The 14,091-nt window shown below is 48.3% G+C and overlaps 1 protein-coding gene across 1 annotated transcript in view; it reads left to right on the top strand.

Annotated features, from left to right (window-relative positions):
• Window positions 1-587: 587 nt before the first annotated feature.
• The window catches only part of tafa3b (TAFA chemokine like family member 3b), a 55,221-nt gene continuing 41,717 nt past the window's right edge, over window positions 588-14,091 (top strand). The window contains exon 1 of the mRNA XM_086011739.1: window positions 588-864. Coding sequence (XP_085867865.1) covers window positions 750-864 — 115 coding nt within the window. The 5' untranslated portion in view covers window positions 588-749. The remainder of the gene's footprint in view (window positions 865-14,091) is intronic.

Below are 14,091 nucleotides of genomic sequence, written 5' to 3'. Positions count from 1 at the left end.
GAACTCTTCATGAACTCCCAACTGGCGAGCCATGTAGACAGGAAGGCGCCAGGTTTGAATCCCTGGTCTGTGTCTGGTTTGCTGGTCTAAGATGGGATGATGGTCGAGGGGGATGTGCTGTGACCAGCCTCAGCACCCCTGAGTTAGGCAGTGAAACATGACCTTGGGATCCTGCTCTCGATCGCAACCCACTGAGTCCTACGTTAGGGTACGCTTGGCTCAGCACCTCCACTGCAGCAACTCGCCAAGGCTTCTTCAGCAGCATCTCCCAAACCCGCTCCCTCCCACCGGTGCACCGTGGCTGCAGTGTGTACCATCTACAGGATGCACTGCAGCAACTCGCCAAGGCTTCTTCAGCAGCACCTCCCAAACCCGCGACCTCTTCCACCTAGAAGGACAAGGGCAGCAGGCACATGGGAACACCACCACCTCCAAGTTCCCCTCCAAGTCGCACACCATCCCGACTCAGACATATATCAGCCATTACTTCATCACTGCTGGGTCAAGATCTTGGAACTCTCTCCCTAACAGCACTGTGGGAGCACCTTCACCACACGGACTGCAGTGGGTCAAGAAGAATTTGCTGCTTGGGTTTTCACGAGAAGTAAAGACACTTGGGTAAGGTACTGGAAGGTCCCTGGTGCCCCTGGAAACATACCCCAGTGAGAGTCAGCGCCTTCCAGAGAGGAGGAGCAATTCATATTTTTAATTTGTAAAATCTCATCTCTGTTTTATGAATTCTTTGTAGGATGAGTGGGAACTACTTACAGAACGTGAGTAAATGGATAATACTGCTCACCGTATGCCTGATAACTATCTGGGGAAGAGTCAGTCTGGCCTCAACCCATCACCGAAGCCACTCAGGTACGTTCAAATTTATCATATGTGGATTTTTAAATATATAATTCCAAATGTTCTAGACACGAATTAACTAGAAATCAGAAGGCTTCACTTGTACAGGGCCTTGGTCAGGCCCCCACCTGGAGTGACTGTGTTCCGTTCTGGGCCCCGCACCTCAGGAAGGATATATTGGCCTTGGAGGGGGAGCAGCGCAGATTCACCAGAGTGATACCGGGGCTAAAAGGATTAAATTATGAGGACAGGTTGTGACATAAGAAAACTACGAGGCACTTGGTCTGAGTATTAAGCAAGGCTTTAATCAACTGTTTTTCAACATGGAGATCCAGTTGTGTCCTTCACTAGTTCCTGTTAAAGAATGTCCTGAGCAAGCTGGGCCCGTGCCCGAGTATTTATACTCTCCCTGGACAGCGCCACCAGCAGGCTGCCCAGTGTTATTATATAAGTCATTTTCACATGAATGACACGATTCATGTCAGGTTGCACAGACTAGGCTTGTATTCCCTTAAGTTTAGATGATTTAAGGGGCGATCTAATTGTGGTGTTTAAGATGTTAAAAGGATTTGAGAGGGTAGCGAGAGAGAAACTAATTCCTCCGGTGGGGAGTCCAGAACAAGGGGGCAGAACCTTAAAATCAGAGCCAGGTGTGAAATCAGGAAGTACCTTTTCACACACAGGGTAGTGGAAATCTGGAACTCTCCCCCCCGCGCCCCCCACCCCCCCACCCCCCCCAAAAGGCTGTGGCTGCTGGGGGTCAATTGGAGCTTTCAAGAATGGGATTGATAGACTTTTTTGGGTAAGGGTATCCGGGATATGGAGCTTAGGCAGGAAAATGGGGTTGGGGTACAGATCAGCCATGGTCTAAGTGAAGGGCGGAACAGGCTGGAGGGGCTGAATGGCCTCCCCCTGTTCCGAAGTTCCTGCGACATCATTCCCTGTCTGAGAGTAGTGGGGTGTGATGTCCAGGAGCCAGGCAGAGCAGTTAGTGCCACGTTGGTTAATGCTTCCTGAACCAAGCTTTTCTCTTGAAAAGAGAAGGCTGAGGGGGTGACCTAATAAAGGTCTTTAAAATCATGAAAGGTTTTGATAGAGTGGACACAGAGGGCTGGAAATTGTGCACCTTAGTGCCTCCCATTATTCTCCCCCAGAGTGTTTCCACTTGTGGGGAAGAGCAAAACTAGAGGCCATCAATATAAGAGAGTCACTAATAAATCCAACAGGGAATTCAGGAGAAACTTCTTTACCCAGAGAGTGGTGAGAATGTGGAACTCGCTACCACAGGGAGTGGTTGAGGCGAATAGTATAGATACATTTAAGGGGAAGCTGGATAAACACATGAGGGAGAAGGGAATAGAGGTTACGCTGATAGATTTAGATGAGGAAAGACGGGAGGAGGCTCGAGTGGAGCATAAATGCCGGCATGGACTGGTTGGGCCGAATGGCCTGTTTCTGTGCTGTATATTCTACATAATTCTATGTAAGGGTCTGGTTTGGATCAGGATTGAAGGTTGTAGGCGGAGGTGATACAGTTTCTGTGTAACATCCTAGTTCCTGTGGAAAACAGAGGTGGGTGATGGAGGTGTGAGTGTCGGTGCATCTGCGGGCCGGTGAAATCCGCGACGTGGCATGATTCAGTATCGGAGACGAAATGTACCCCGCAGGAACCACCGCTGGATTTTTCGGGGCCAGTGGCAGATGTGTTTGTACCACTAATGGTGCGTTTGGGGCATGCCATAGTCTCATAGAATCATAGAATGGTCTGTCGAGCCAGTGCCAACTCTCAGCCAGTCCCACTCCTCCGCCCTTTCCCCGTAGACCTGCAAATTTTTTTCCTTCAGGTACTTATCCAACTCCCTTTTGAAAGATAAGATTGAGTCTGCCTCCACCACCCTTTCAGGCAGCACATTCCAGATCCTAACCACTCGCTGCGTAAAAAAGTTTTTTCTTACGTCGCCTTTGGTTCTTCTGCCAATCACCTTAAATCTGTGTCCTCTGGTTCTCGACCCTTCCGCCAATGGGAACAGTTTCCCTCTACCTACTCTGTCCAGACCCGTCATGATTTTGAACATCTCTATCAAATCTCCTCTGCTCCAAAGAGAACAACCCCAGCTTCTCCAGTCTATTAACGTAACTGAAGTCCCTCATTCCTGGAATCATTCTTGTAAATTTTTTCTGCGCCTTCTCTAAGGCCTTCACATCCGTCCTAAAGTGTGGTGCCCAGAATTGTACAAAATACTCCAGATGAGGCCAAACTAGTGTTTTATACAGGTTCATCATAATTTTCACACTTTTGTAATCTATACCTCTATTTATGAAGCCCAGGATCCCGTAAGCCTTTTTAACTGCTTTCTCAACCTGCCCTGACACCTTTAACGATTTGTGCACACATACCCCCAGGTCTCTCTGTTCGTGCACCCCCTTCTGGATTGTACCCTTTAGTTTATATGCCCTCTCCTCATTCTTTCTACCAAAATGTATTACTTCGCACTTTTCTGTGTTAAATTTCATCTGCCACGTGTCCGCCCATTTCACCAGCCTGTTTAGGTCTTCCTGAAGTCTATCACTCTCCTCCTCACTGTTCACTATACTTCCAAGTTTTGTCATCTGCTAATTTTGAAATTGTGCCCTGTACACCCACATCAAGTCATTAATATATATCAAGAAAAGCAGTGGTCCTGATACCGACCCCTGGGGAACACCACTGTGTACCTTCCTCCAGTCCGAAAAACAACCGTTCACCACTACTCTCTGTTTCCTGTCACTTAGCCAATTCCGTATCCATGCTGCCACTGTCCCTTTTATTCCATGGGCTTCAACTTTGCTGGCAAGCCTATTATGTGGCACTTTATCAAATGCCTTTTGGAAATCCATGTACACCACGTCAACCGCATTGCCCTCATCAACCCTCTGTTACCTCATCAAAAAACTCGATCAAGTTAGTTAAACAGGATTTGCCTTTAACAAATCCGTGCTGGCTTTCCTTAATTAATCCACACTTGTCCAAGTGACTGTTAATTTTGTCCCTGGTTACTGTTTCTAAAAGCTCTCCCACTACCGAGGTCAAACGACTGGCCTGTAGTTGATGGGTTTATCTTTACACCCTTTTTTGAACAATGCTGTAACATTTGCAATTCTCCAATCCTCTGACACCACCCCCCGTATCTATGGAGGATTGGAAGATTATGGCCAGTACCTCCGCGATTTCCGCCCTCAATTCCCTCAGCATCCTAGGGTGCATCCCATCCGCTCCTGGTGATTTATCTACTTTAAGTACATCCAGCCTTTCTAATACCTCCTCTTTATCAATTTTTATCCAATCCAGTGTCTCCACTACCTCCTCCTTTACTATGTCTATGGCAGCATCCTCTTCCTTGGTGAAGGCAGATGCCAAGTACTCATGTAGTACCTCAGCCATGCCCTCTGCCTCCATGCATAGGTCTCCCTTTTTGGTCCCTAATCGGTCCCACCCCTCCTCTTACTACCCGTTTACTATTTATATGCCTATAGAAGACTTTTGGATTACCTTTTATGTTGGCTGCCATTCTATTCTCAGACCCTCTCTTTGCCTCTCTTATTTTCTTTTTCACTTCTCCTCTCACCTTTCTATATTTAGCCTGATTCTCAGACGTATTTGGAACCTGACATCTGTCATACGCACTCTTTTTCTGCTTCATCATATTCTCTGTCTGTTTCGTCATCCAGGGAGCCCTGACTTTAGTTGCCCTGCCTTTCCCCCTAGTGGGAATGTACCTCAACTGTACCTGAACTATTTCTTCTTTAAAGGCAGCCCATTGTTCCATTACAGTTTTGCCTGCCAATCTTTGATTCCAGTTTACCCAGGCCAGATCTGTTCTCATCCCACTGAAATTGGTCTTCCCCCATTAAACATTTTGGGCTAAAAATTGAGTAGCGCCTCGACTTCGCTGGGGTACGACTTTTAGCACCCCGGAAAAATTAGCTTCCCCACGCCGGAACTTGAGTGGTTGCGCCCCAAGAGGGAAGCAGGGCGCTACTGGAAGCACCCCGAATCCCTCTTGGGGTGCTGCGAGTCAATATTGTGGCGCTACGCGCCGCGGTACTGCAGGAATTCCTCCCCTTCTTAAAGGGGAGGGGCCTTGCGCAGTGTGACCCGGGGGATCGGGAGTGCTGGCAAAAGAGCCCGGCACTCAAGAGAAGTGCCGAGCTCTTGGAGCGCAGCCGGCACTCCGTGGGGTGGGGGGGGGGTTCAGGAAGCTGGAGACGGGAGCGCGGGCAGGTGCTGGCAGGTGGCCAGCAACAAAAATGGCCGCCCCGCACCTCGTCTTTAAATTGCGCCTCCCCGGCTGCAGGTAGGCCCCCCATGACCCCGTCGGTCATAGCGTCCGGCGGTAAGTCAGGGGGCGCTCCCGAAGATCGTGGCCGGGGCTCGAGCAGGGCGCTGCGCACGGCGATGATGTCATCGCTGGCTGCGCAGTGTCGCGGGGCGCTACCAGTTAGCACCGCCGCTAATCTCATGCTGAATTTCGCGGGAGGTGTGGGCGGCGCCGCGCCCGGGCGCTAGTTGCATTGCACCCTCTTAGGGCGCTAACGGGAGGTGCAAAGGAACCCAATTTTTCCCTCTTTTACTTTAGATTGCTCCCTGTCCTTTTCCATAACTAATCTAAACATTATATTATGATCACTGTTCCCTAAATGTTAACCCACTGACCCTTTCTCCACTTGACCTACCTCATTCCCCAGAACCAGATCCAGCAATGCCTCCTCCCTTGTCAGGCCGGAAACATACTGATCAAGAAAGTTCTCCTGAACACACTTCAGAAATTCTTCCCCCTCTCTGCCCTTTACGCTATTATGATCCCAGTCTATATTAGGATAGTTGAAGTCCCCCATTATCACTACTCTATAGTTCTTGCACCTCTCTGTAATTTCCCTGCAAATTTGCTCCTCCATATCTTTTCCACTAGTTGGTGGTCTTTAGAATACACTGAGTAATATAATGGCACCTCTATTATTTCTTAACTCTAGCCATATAGATTCTGTCCTTGACCCCTCCAGGGCATCCTCTCTCTCCAGCACTGTAACATTCTCCTTGGCCAATACTGCCACACCACCTCCTATCTTCCCTTGCCTATCTTTCCTGAACACCTTATAACCAGGAATATTTAGTACCCGATCCTGCCCTTTTTTGAGCCAGGTCTCGGTTATTGCCACAACATCATATTCCCATGTGGCTATTTGTGCCTGTAGCTCACTTACCTTGTTTACTACGCTTTGTGCGTCTTAATGTTGGATAGTACAGGTAGCCCAGTCAAGAGTGGCTGTAGCTAGGTATCCCATGCAGCCCTCTTTGTAAGGGGGGGGTCACTGAACAAAAATATATATTTGTTCTTTGGTATGCCATGTCTCAATCCTGGCCTGAACCCCTTTGTCTGCCATGGCTCAGTGGGCAGCATCCTCGCCTCTGAGTCAGAAGGTTGCGGGTTCAAGTCCCACTCCAAAGACTTGAGCACAAAAATCTAGGTTGACACTCCAGTGCAGTGCTAAGGGAGCCTTCCTCTTCTTAGGCAGTTCCTCGGAACCGAGGATGACTTGCTTCCACATTAAAAATGAGTTCTCAGGTGACTGATGAGTCCAATGCGAGACCTACAGTCTCTGTCACAGGTGGGGCAGACGGTGGTTGAAGGGGCGGGTGGGTGGGGAGCGCTGTATTGTTGGATGTGCGTCTCTCGGATGAGACGTTAAACCGAGGCCCCATCTGCTCTCTCAGGTGGATGTAAAAGATCCCATGGCACTATTTTGAAGAAGAGCAGGGGAATTATCCCTGAGGCCAATATTTATCCCTCAACCAACATCACTAAAACCGATTATCTGCTCATTATCACATTGCTGTTTGTGGGAGCTTGCTGTGCGCAAATTGGCTGCCGCGTTTCCTACATTACAACAATGACTACACTTCAAAAAGTACTTCATTGGCTGTAAAGTGCTTTGGGATGTCATGAAGTCATACATAAGAACATAAGACGTAGGAGCAGGAGTCGGCCATTCGACCCCTCGAGCCTGCTCCGCCATTCAATGAGATCATGGCTGATCTGATCTTGGCCTCAACTCCACTTCCCTGCCCGCTCCCCATAACCCTCGACTCCCTTATCGTTCAAAAATCTGTCTATCTCAGCCTTAAATATATTCAATGACTCCGCCTCCACAGCTCTCTGGGGAAGAGAATTCCTAAGATTCACGACCCTCTGAGAGAAGAAATTCCTCCTCATCTCCGTTTTAAATGGGTGACCCCTTATCCTGAGACTGTACCCCCTAGTTCTAGATTCCCCCACGAGGGGAAGCACCCTCTCAGTAAGGCGCTGGAGAAACGCAAGTCTTTCATTTTTTTTTAATGAGTCAACAACTCCATTATCGTTGGATCACGCAACTACCAGAAGGGTTGAAGGTGAACTAGATGTTTCGTCTTGTGATTCCGATGTTCCCACAATAAGGATAAGGGAACAACAACAACTTGCGTAATCAGGCAAACAAGTGAAAGGTCCCCTGGCACGATAGAATAACTGCAGCAGTACTGGCCAACATTCCTTTCTCCAGTAACACCACCAGAGAAACAGCTTGACTGGACATCCCTCTCATTGTTGTGTGTGGGATGCTGCCCTCGCAGAAAGGAGGGCGGACAGGAAGAGGGGGTAAAAATACATACAACAACAACTTGTATTTATACAATGCCTTTAACGTAGTAAAACGTCCCAAGGTGCTGCACAGAAGTGTAATCAAAACAAAAATTTCACACCGAGCCACATAAGGAGATATTAGGGCAGGTGACCAAAAGCTTGGTCAAAGAGGTTGGTTTTAAGGAGCCTCTTAACAGAGGAGAGAGAGGTGGCGAGGTTTAGGGAATGAATTCCAGAGCTTGGGGCCCAGGCAGCTGAAGGCACGGCCACCAATGGCAGAGCGATTAAAATCGGGGATGTGCAAGAGGCCAGAATTGGAGGAGCGCAGAGATCTCGGGGGGTTGTGGGGCTGGAGGAGATTACAGAGATAGGGAGGGGCGAGGCCATGGAGGGATTTGAAAACAAGGATGAGAATTTTAAAATCGAGGTGTTGCCGGCCAGGGAGCCAATGTAGGTCAGCAAGCACAGGGGACGACGAGTGAACAGGACTTGGTGCGAATTAGGACACGGGGCGCCGAGTTTTGGATGAGTTCACGTTCACTTAGTGTTATGTTCATTAATAACTAGACATTCTTATTATGAACAGCTAGCTTCTAGCTAGTCATTTATTCAGTACACGTTCTCTAGGTACAGCATCTGTAGAGATTCAGCATGTGTACTTCTGTGTGCAGGCAGCCATCTTGACTACTGCCTTGTGGGTAGTCTAGTGCATCGTGGGTAGTGTAGTCTTAAACACATACAACTAAATATACAGCTCTATACAGCTCTATGGCTCCATCTAGTGTACCACTCTAGAATGACATGTTATTGATCATTACACTTAGGGTAGAAGGTGAGAGGCCGGCCAGGAGTGTGCCCTAAAAGCTTCTGTCCATCCAACAGGAAAGATGGGGAATGGACAAGATCTTAAGAAGCACTTGGGAAATCTTATGTTGCCATAGCGATGCCTTTATCTCCGTGCAATTCAAATCGCTGACAGAAACAAGAGCAGACTGTGAAGTGAAGATGCTTGTTTGGTAATCACCCTTTTGAAAACACTCGCCACAGATCAGCACTTCTCACAGTGCCGCCGGTAATCCAATTAGAGCCGCTATTTATTGCAGTAATCTGACGCATTACACGCTTTCCAGCCTGGCGAAATCTCACTAGTGGTCGCCTGTTGTCTCCAGCCACATTGGCCAATCCTGAACGGCCAAGCTCCGACCTACAGCAGTCAGTCAATATGTTTGGACAGCGGCAACTTTTTAATTAGGGAATCCCTGCTGAATAGAAATTACGAGATAGAAACAGGCCATTCGGCCCAACCAGTCCACGCTGGTGTTCATGCTCCACACGAAGAGTGGACCTAATCCCATGTTCCAATATCCCTTTATCTCACTTTTCTTTAACCACTGATCTAACCTATTTTTAATTGTTGATATGGTCCCTTATTCAATTGCTAGCTTCAGGGGTGCAGTCCACAGTCTCACAACCCTCTTTGTAAAAATGTTTCTCCTGCTCTCTGACTGAACTCTCTCACATTTATTCTTAAACCCGTGACCTCTACCACCTAGAAGGACAAGGGCAGCAGGCGCAGGGGAACACCACCACCTCCAAGTTCCCCTCCAAGTCACACAACACCCTGACTTGGAAATATATCGCCGTTCCTTCATTGCCGTCAAAATCCTGGAACTCCCTCCCTAACAGCACTGTGGGAGCACCTTCACTACACGGGCTGCAGCGGTCCAAGAAGGCGGCTCACCACCACCTTCTCAAGGGGCAACTCGGGATGGGCAATAAATGCCGGCCTTGTCAGCGACGCCCACATCCCCATGAACGAATAAAAATATAATCTGTGTCCCTTCATTCTAGGTCCTCTTCTCTATCCACTCTGCCTTGTCCCTTCGTAATTCTAAACACCTCTCTTAAATCACCCCCTTAATCTCCTTTTTTTCTAACTAATCCAGAGTTATCCCCGATGTCCTGGGCCAATATTTATCCCTCAATCAACATAACAAAAACAGAAGATCTGGTCATTATCACATTGCTGTTTGTGGGAGCTTGCTGTGCGCAAATTAGCTGCCGTGTTTCCTACAACAGTGACTACACTTCAAAAAAAGTACTTCATTGGCTGTAAAGCACTTTGGGATGTCCGGTGGTTGTGAAAGGCGCTATAGAAATGCAAGTCTTTGTTTCTTTAAATCAGGCGCAAGCCGACAGTGCAGGACCGCAGTGGAGGCTGATAAATAGTCAAAGAGGTGAGGTTCATCGGGAAGCAGTGATTGGGTGATGCCAAGTTTTGGTTTTTAAAAGGAGGAAGGGAACATGGAGAGAGATAAGGTCCTGGAATACTCGCCAATACCTTGAGAGGTTACTGAAGAAACACAGCGTTGATGTCCTGGTGCTTCAAGAAACGCACATCGAACACATCCACCAGTTCGACACAAGAGGACGGATCACAGGTTCTGACCAAGTCGCTTACAATAACCATCCCAAATATGGCCTGGTGTGCTGTGTTAAACAAGCCACCGAAGGCTGCATCGAACTCGAGCGTACCAGGACTGCCGGAGTTTTCACTGCAGCAATACACGTGGGAGAGCGAACAATCTCCAACGTCTACAAACCACCACTCGTACAGTGGCCTGACCCACCGCTCCCTCCTCATCAACATCCATCCATCCATCTCGGAGACTTTAATGGCCACCACACAATGTGGGGCTCTGCAGACGCCAACTATAATGGAGAAGCAGTTGTACAGCGGGCTTCACTAGAGAATAAATTCCTCCTTTTTGATGCCAAAGGTCGAGGTGCATTTCATTCGTCAAGCTGGCAGAGAGAATATAACCCAGACCTGTGTTTCCTCTCTAAAGATAGCAAAGGAAACCCAATCATCACCTCCAGAACCGTTCCTGATGACTTCCCCAACAGTCAACACAGGCCCTCAATCATCAACCTTGGCATCGAAATTCCTGTCAGTGCATCAACACCGGAACCACGATGGAACTTCAAAAAAGCAGACTGGGAAACATCCAAAGGTGGAGGAGCCTTGTGGAGAAGACCAACTTCACTCACTCCAGCAGGAAAGCATGGCTTTCGAGTCCGCATGTCAAATCTGTTGATGTCCAGCTGAATTCTACTATAGAATTATCACTTTTATCGACACCAACACCTTGGCTGCCCGTGCTTGCAAACATCGCACCACCACACCTACGTCGTGAATATGCAGTCTCCAGAGAATACAACCACTACACCAACAAAGACACGCCGATCCAAGCCGACTTGAACAACCTACCACCAACCCGTCTCAAATCTAGGCGGCCATTTTAGACCGTCGCCGAAGCCCTTCAGCGATCTCCCCTCAGCCTTGATGACCGATGGCGAAATGCTTGGAAGAACTGCGACATACGGAATGGATTCCTTATAGAGGACCCCACAGTACAACTTGAAGGATCAAACCTTCCTCGCAAACAGTGGACAGCCATCAGCCGCCTCAGAACCGGTCATGTTAGATGCTGCCACCTTCTCCATAGATGGAAGATTAAAGCATCCCCATCATGTGACTGTGGAGCTCCTGATCAGACCCTGGAGCACATCATTGAGCACAACCCTCAGAGGAAATTAGCAGGCAGCCTACAAGACATCCACGCTGTTACACCGGAAGCTTTGGCCTGGATATCTGACTTAGATTTGATTTGATTTGCTTTGCTACTACCGTACGAAAGAAAGAAGGTGGTCCTGGACAAGGGTGTGTTAGAGTAGAAATCGTAGGCCATTCGGCCCATCGTGCCTGTGCCGGCTCTTTGAACGAGCTCTCCAATTAGTCCCACTCCCCCCTCGCTCTTTCCCCAGAGCCCTGCAAATTTTTCCCCTTCAAGTATTTATCCAATTCCCTTTTGAAAGTTACTATTGAATCTGCTTCCACTGCCCTTTCAGGCAGCGCGTTCCAGATCGCAACAACTCTCTTCCTTGGTTTTTTTTTGCAAATTTTCTTCAATCTGTGTCGTCTGCTTACCAACCCTCCTGCCAGTGAAAACCGTTCCTGTTTATCTACTTTATCAAAACCGCTCATAATTTTGAACGCCTCTATTAAATCTCCCCTTAACCTTCTCTTCTCAAAGGAGAACAATCCTAACACCAGGCGATGGAACGATTTAAGCACAGTGGGGTTGAAGGGAGGGGGAAGGATAGGATGGAATAGGAGGAACGAGGGGGGAAGATTTCAGCCTTTCCTTTAGTGAGCAATAGTTGGCTGTATAGACACACAAAGGTAGTGACTTGCCTTGTGGTGACGCTCTGTGCACTGTGGAACAATCCTGGACTGAGGGTTGCCTCCTCTAATGATCTGGAGCTGGAGGTGGCCATCATAGATGGGTAGACGTTGCGTCAGTTGTATCAGTCCATCAACAACAACAACTTACATTTATATAGCGCCTTTAACATAGTAAAAAGTCCCAAGGCGCTTCACAGGAGCGTTAGCAACCAAAATTTGACTGAGTCACAGAAGGAGACATTAGGACAGGGAAAGAGGGAACTTTTAAGAACCATCTTAAAGGAGAAGAGAGAGAGGCGGAGAGGTTTAGGGAGGAAATTCCACAGATTAGGGCCCAGGCGGCTGAAGGCACGGCCGCCAGTGGCGGAGCGATGAAAATCGGGGATGTGCAAGTGGCCAGAATTGGAGGAGTGCAGCGATCTCGGAGGGTTGTAGGGCTGGAGGAGGTCACAGAGATAGGGAGGGGGGGTGGGGGCGAGGCCATGGAGGGTTTTGAACATGAGGATGAGAATTTTAAAGTTGAGACATTTTTGGACTGGGAACCAATGTAGGTCAGCGAGTTGGGGTGGGTGATGGGTGAACATCAGAAGATGCCAGGGTATTACATGCCCACTGATGTGAATCCAGCTTCAATGTCCGTATTATTCCCCAAATAGCATCTTCCTGATTGAACGCTTCAGAATCAGGTCATGAACTGAGAAAAAACTTGAAAGGAAATATAAAATGAGCTTCCCACCCCGGGGAACTGGGCCTTGTTATTGGCTTTGACTGGAGTTCTAAGCTTCATGCTCAAGAGGCAGGTGCGGTGGTTAGCAATGGTTTGCCGATCAAATCTTCAGCTCACTCCTCACGGTAGCAGTAGCCGCTCACACAAATAGGTCAACAGGATGCACCTGTAAGAAATGGGCATACTCGTCCAGCGAATAATTAACGAGAGGCAGTGAAACCCATCAGTAAGAAAAAAAAAGAAAGACTTGCATTTCTGTAGTGCCTTTCACGACCACCAGACTTCTCAAAGGACTTTACAGCCAATGAAGTACTTTTTGGAGTGTAGTCACTGTAGGAAACGCAGCAGCCAATTTGCACACAGCAAGCTCCCACAAACAGCAATGTGATAATGACCAGATAATCTGTTTTTAGTGATGTTGGTTGAGGGATAAATATTGGCCAGGACACCGGGGAGAACTCCCCTGTTCTTCTTTGAAATAGTGCCATGGGATCTTTTATATCCACCCGAGAGGGCAGATGGGGCCTCGGTTTAACGTCTCATCCAGAAGACGGCACCTCTGGCAGTGCGTCACTCCCTCAGCGCTGCGCTGGGAGCGTCGGCCTGGATTATGGGCTCAAGCCCCTGGAGTGGGGGCTTCAACCCACGACCTTCTGACTCAGCCACAGCTGGCACTCATTAATTCAGTAACGTGCCTGTCTCCGGCCCAGGTCCGACCCCATTGGTCAGGATTCCCCGGTCGTCAGTTAAGCCAGTGTTTCACTGGCATTGGCAGGTATTAGCAAGATTGCTTTACTGTGAAACACACCTTGAAAGGACCCCGTCAGCAAGACCCTTAATTGAATTCATTACTGAGAACCATCTAATTCCGTTCAAGAATATTTTCGATTGAAATAAATTACCGGTCAATACCCTTGTCACTTGTGAGTGTGACCTGGGGTTAGAGGCGTCTGTAGTGATCCGCCGATCATTTATTGAAATAAATTGTTTTTTAATTGTTTATCAAAAAAAGACGGCAGCAGAAAATATTGATGTACAGCGTTAGTGCGCCGCAACATAGGTCCCTGAAGGTGGCGGAACATATTGAGAGAGTGGTTAGCAAAGCATGTGGGATCTTGGGCTTCATAAATAGAGGTATTGAGTACAAAAGTAGAGAAGTTATGCTGAACCTTTATAAAGCGCTGGTTAGGCCACAACTGGAGTATTGCGTCCAGTTCTGGTCACCACACTTTAGGAAGGATGTGAAGGCCCTTGAGAGGGTGCAGAGGAGATTCACCAGAATGGTTCCGGGGGTGAGGGATCTTAACTACAAGGACAGGTTGGAGAAGCTGGATTTGTTTTCATTGGAGCAAAGGAGGTTGAAGGGTGATTTGATAGAGGTGTACAAGATTATGACGGGTTTGGATAGGCTAGACGGGGAAAGGCTGTTCCCACTAGTTGATGGTACAAGGACTAGGGGACACAGATTTAAGATTTTGGGCAAGAGATACAGGGGGGATGTGAGGAAAAACTTTTTTACGCAGCGAGTGGTGAGGACCTGGAACTCGCTGCCGACGGAAGTGGTGGAAACGGAGACACTCAATGTTTTCAAGGGGAGACTGGATAGG

The sequence above is a fragment of the Somniosus microcephalus genome, chromosome 18, assembly GCF_052327205.1.
Source record: "Somniosus microcephalus isolate GS21.2 chromosome 18, FLI_Smic_1.0, whole genome shotgun sequence".
Classification (NCBI taxonomy): domain Eukaryota; kingdom Metazoa; phylum Chordata; class Chondrichthyes; order Squaliformes; family Somniosidae; genus Somniosus; species Somniosus microcephalus.
The sequence above is the reverse complement of the archived record's forward strand: the minus strand, read 5'-3'. Positions and strand labels throughout refer to the sequence as shown.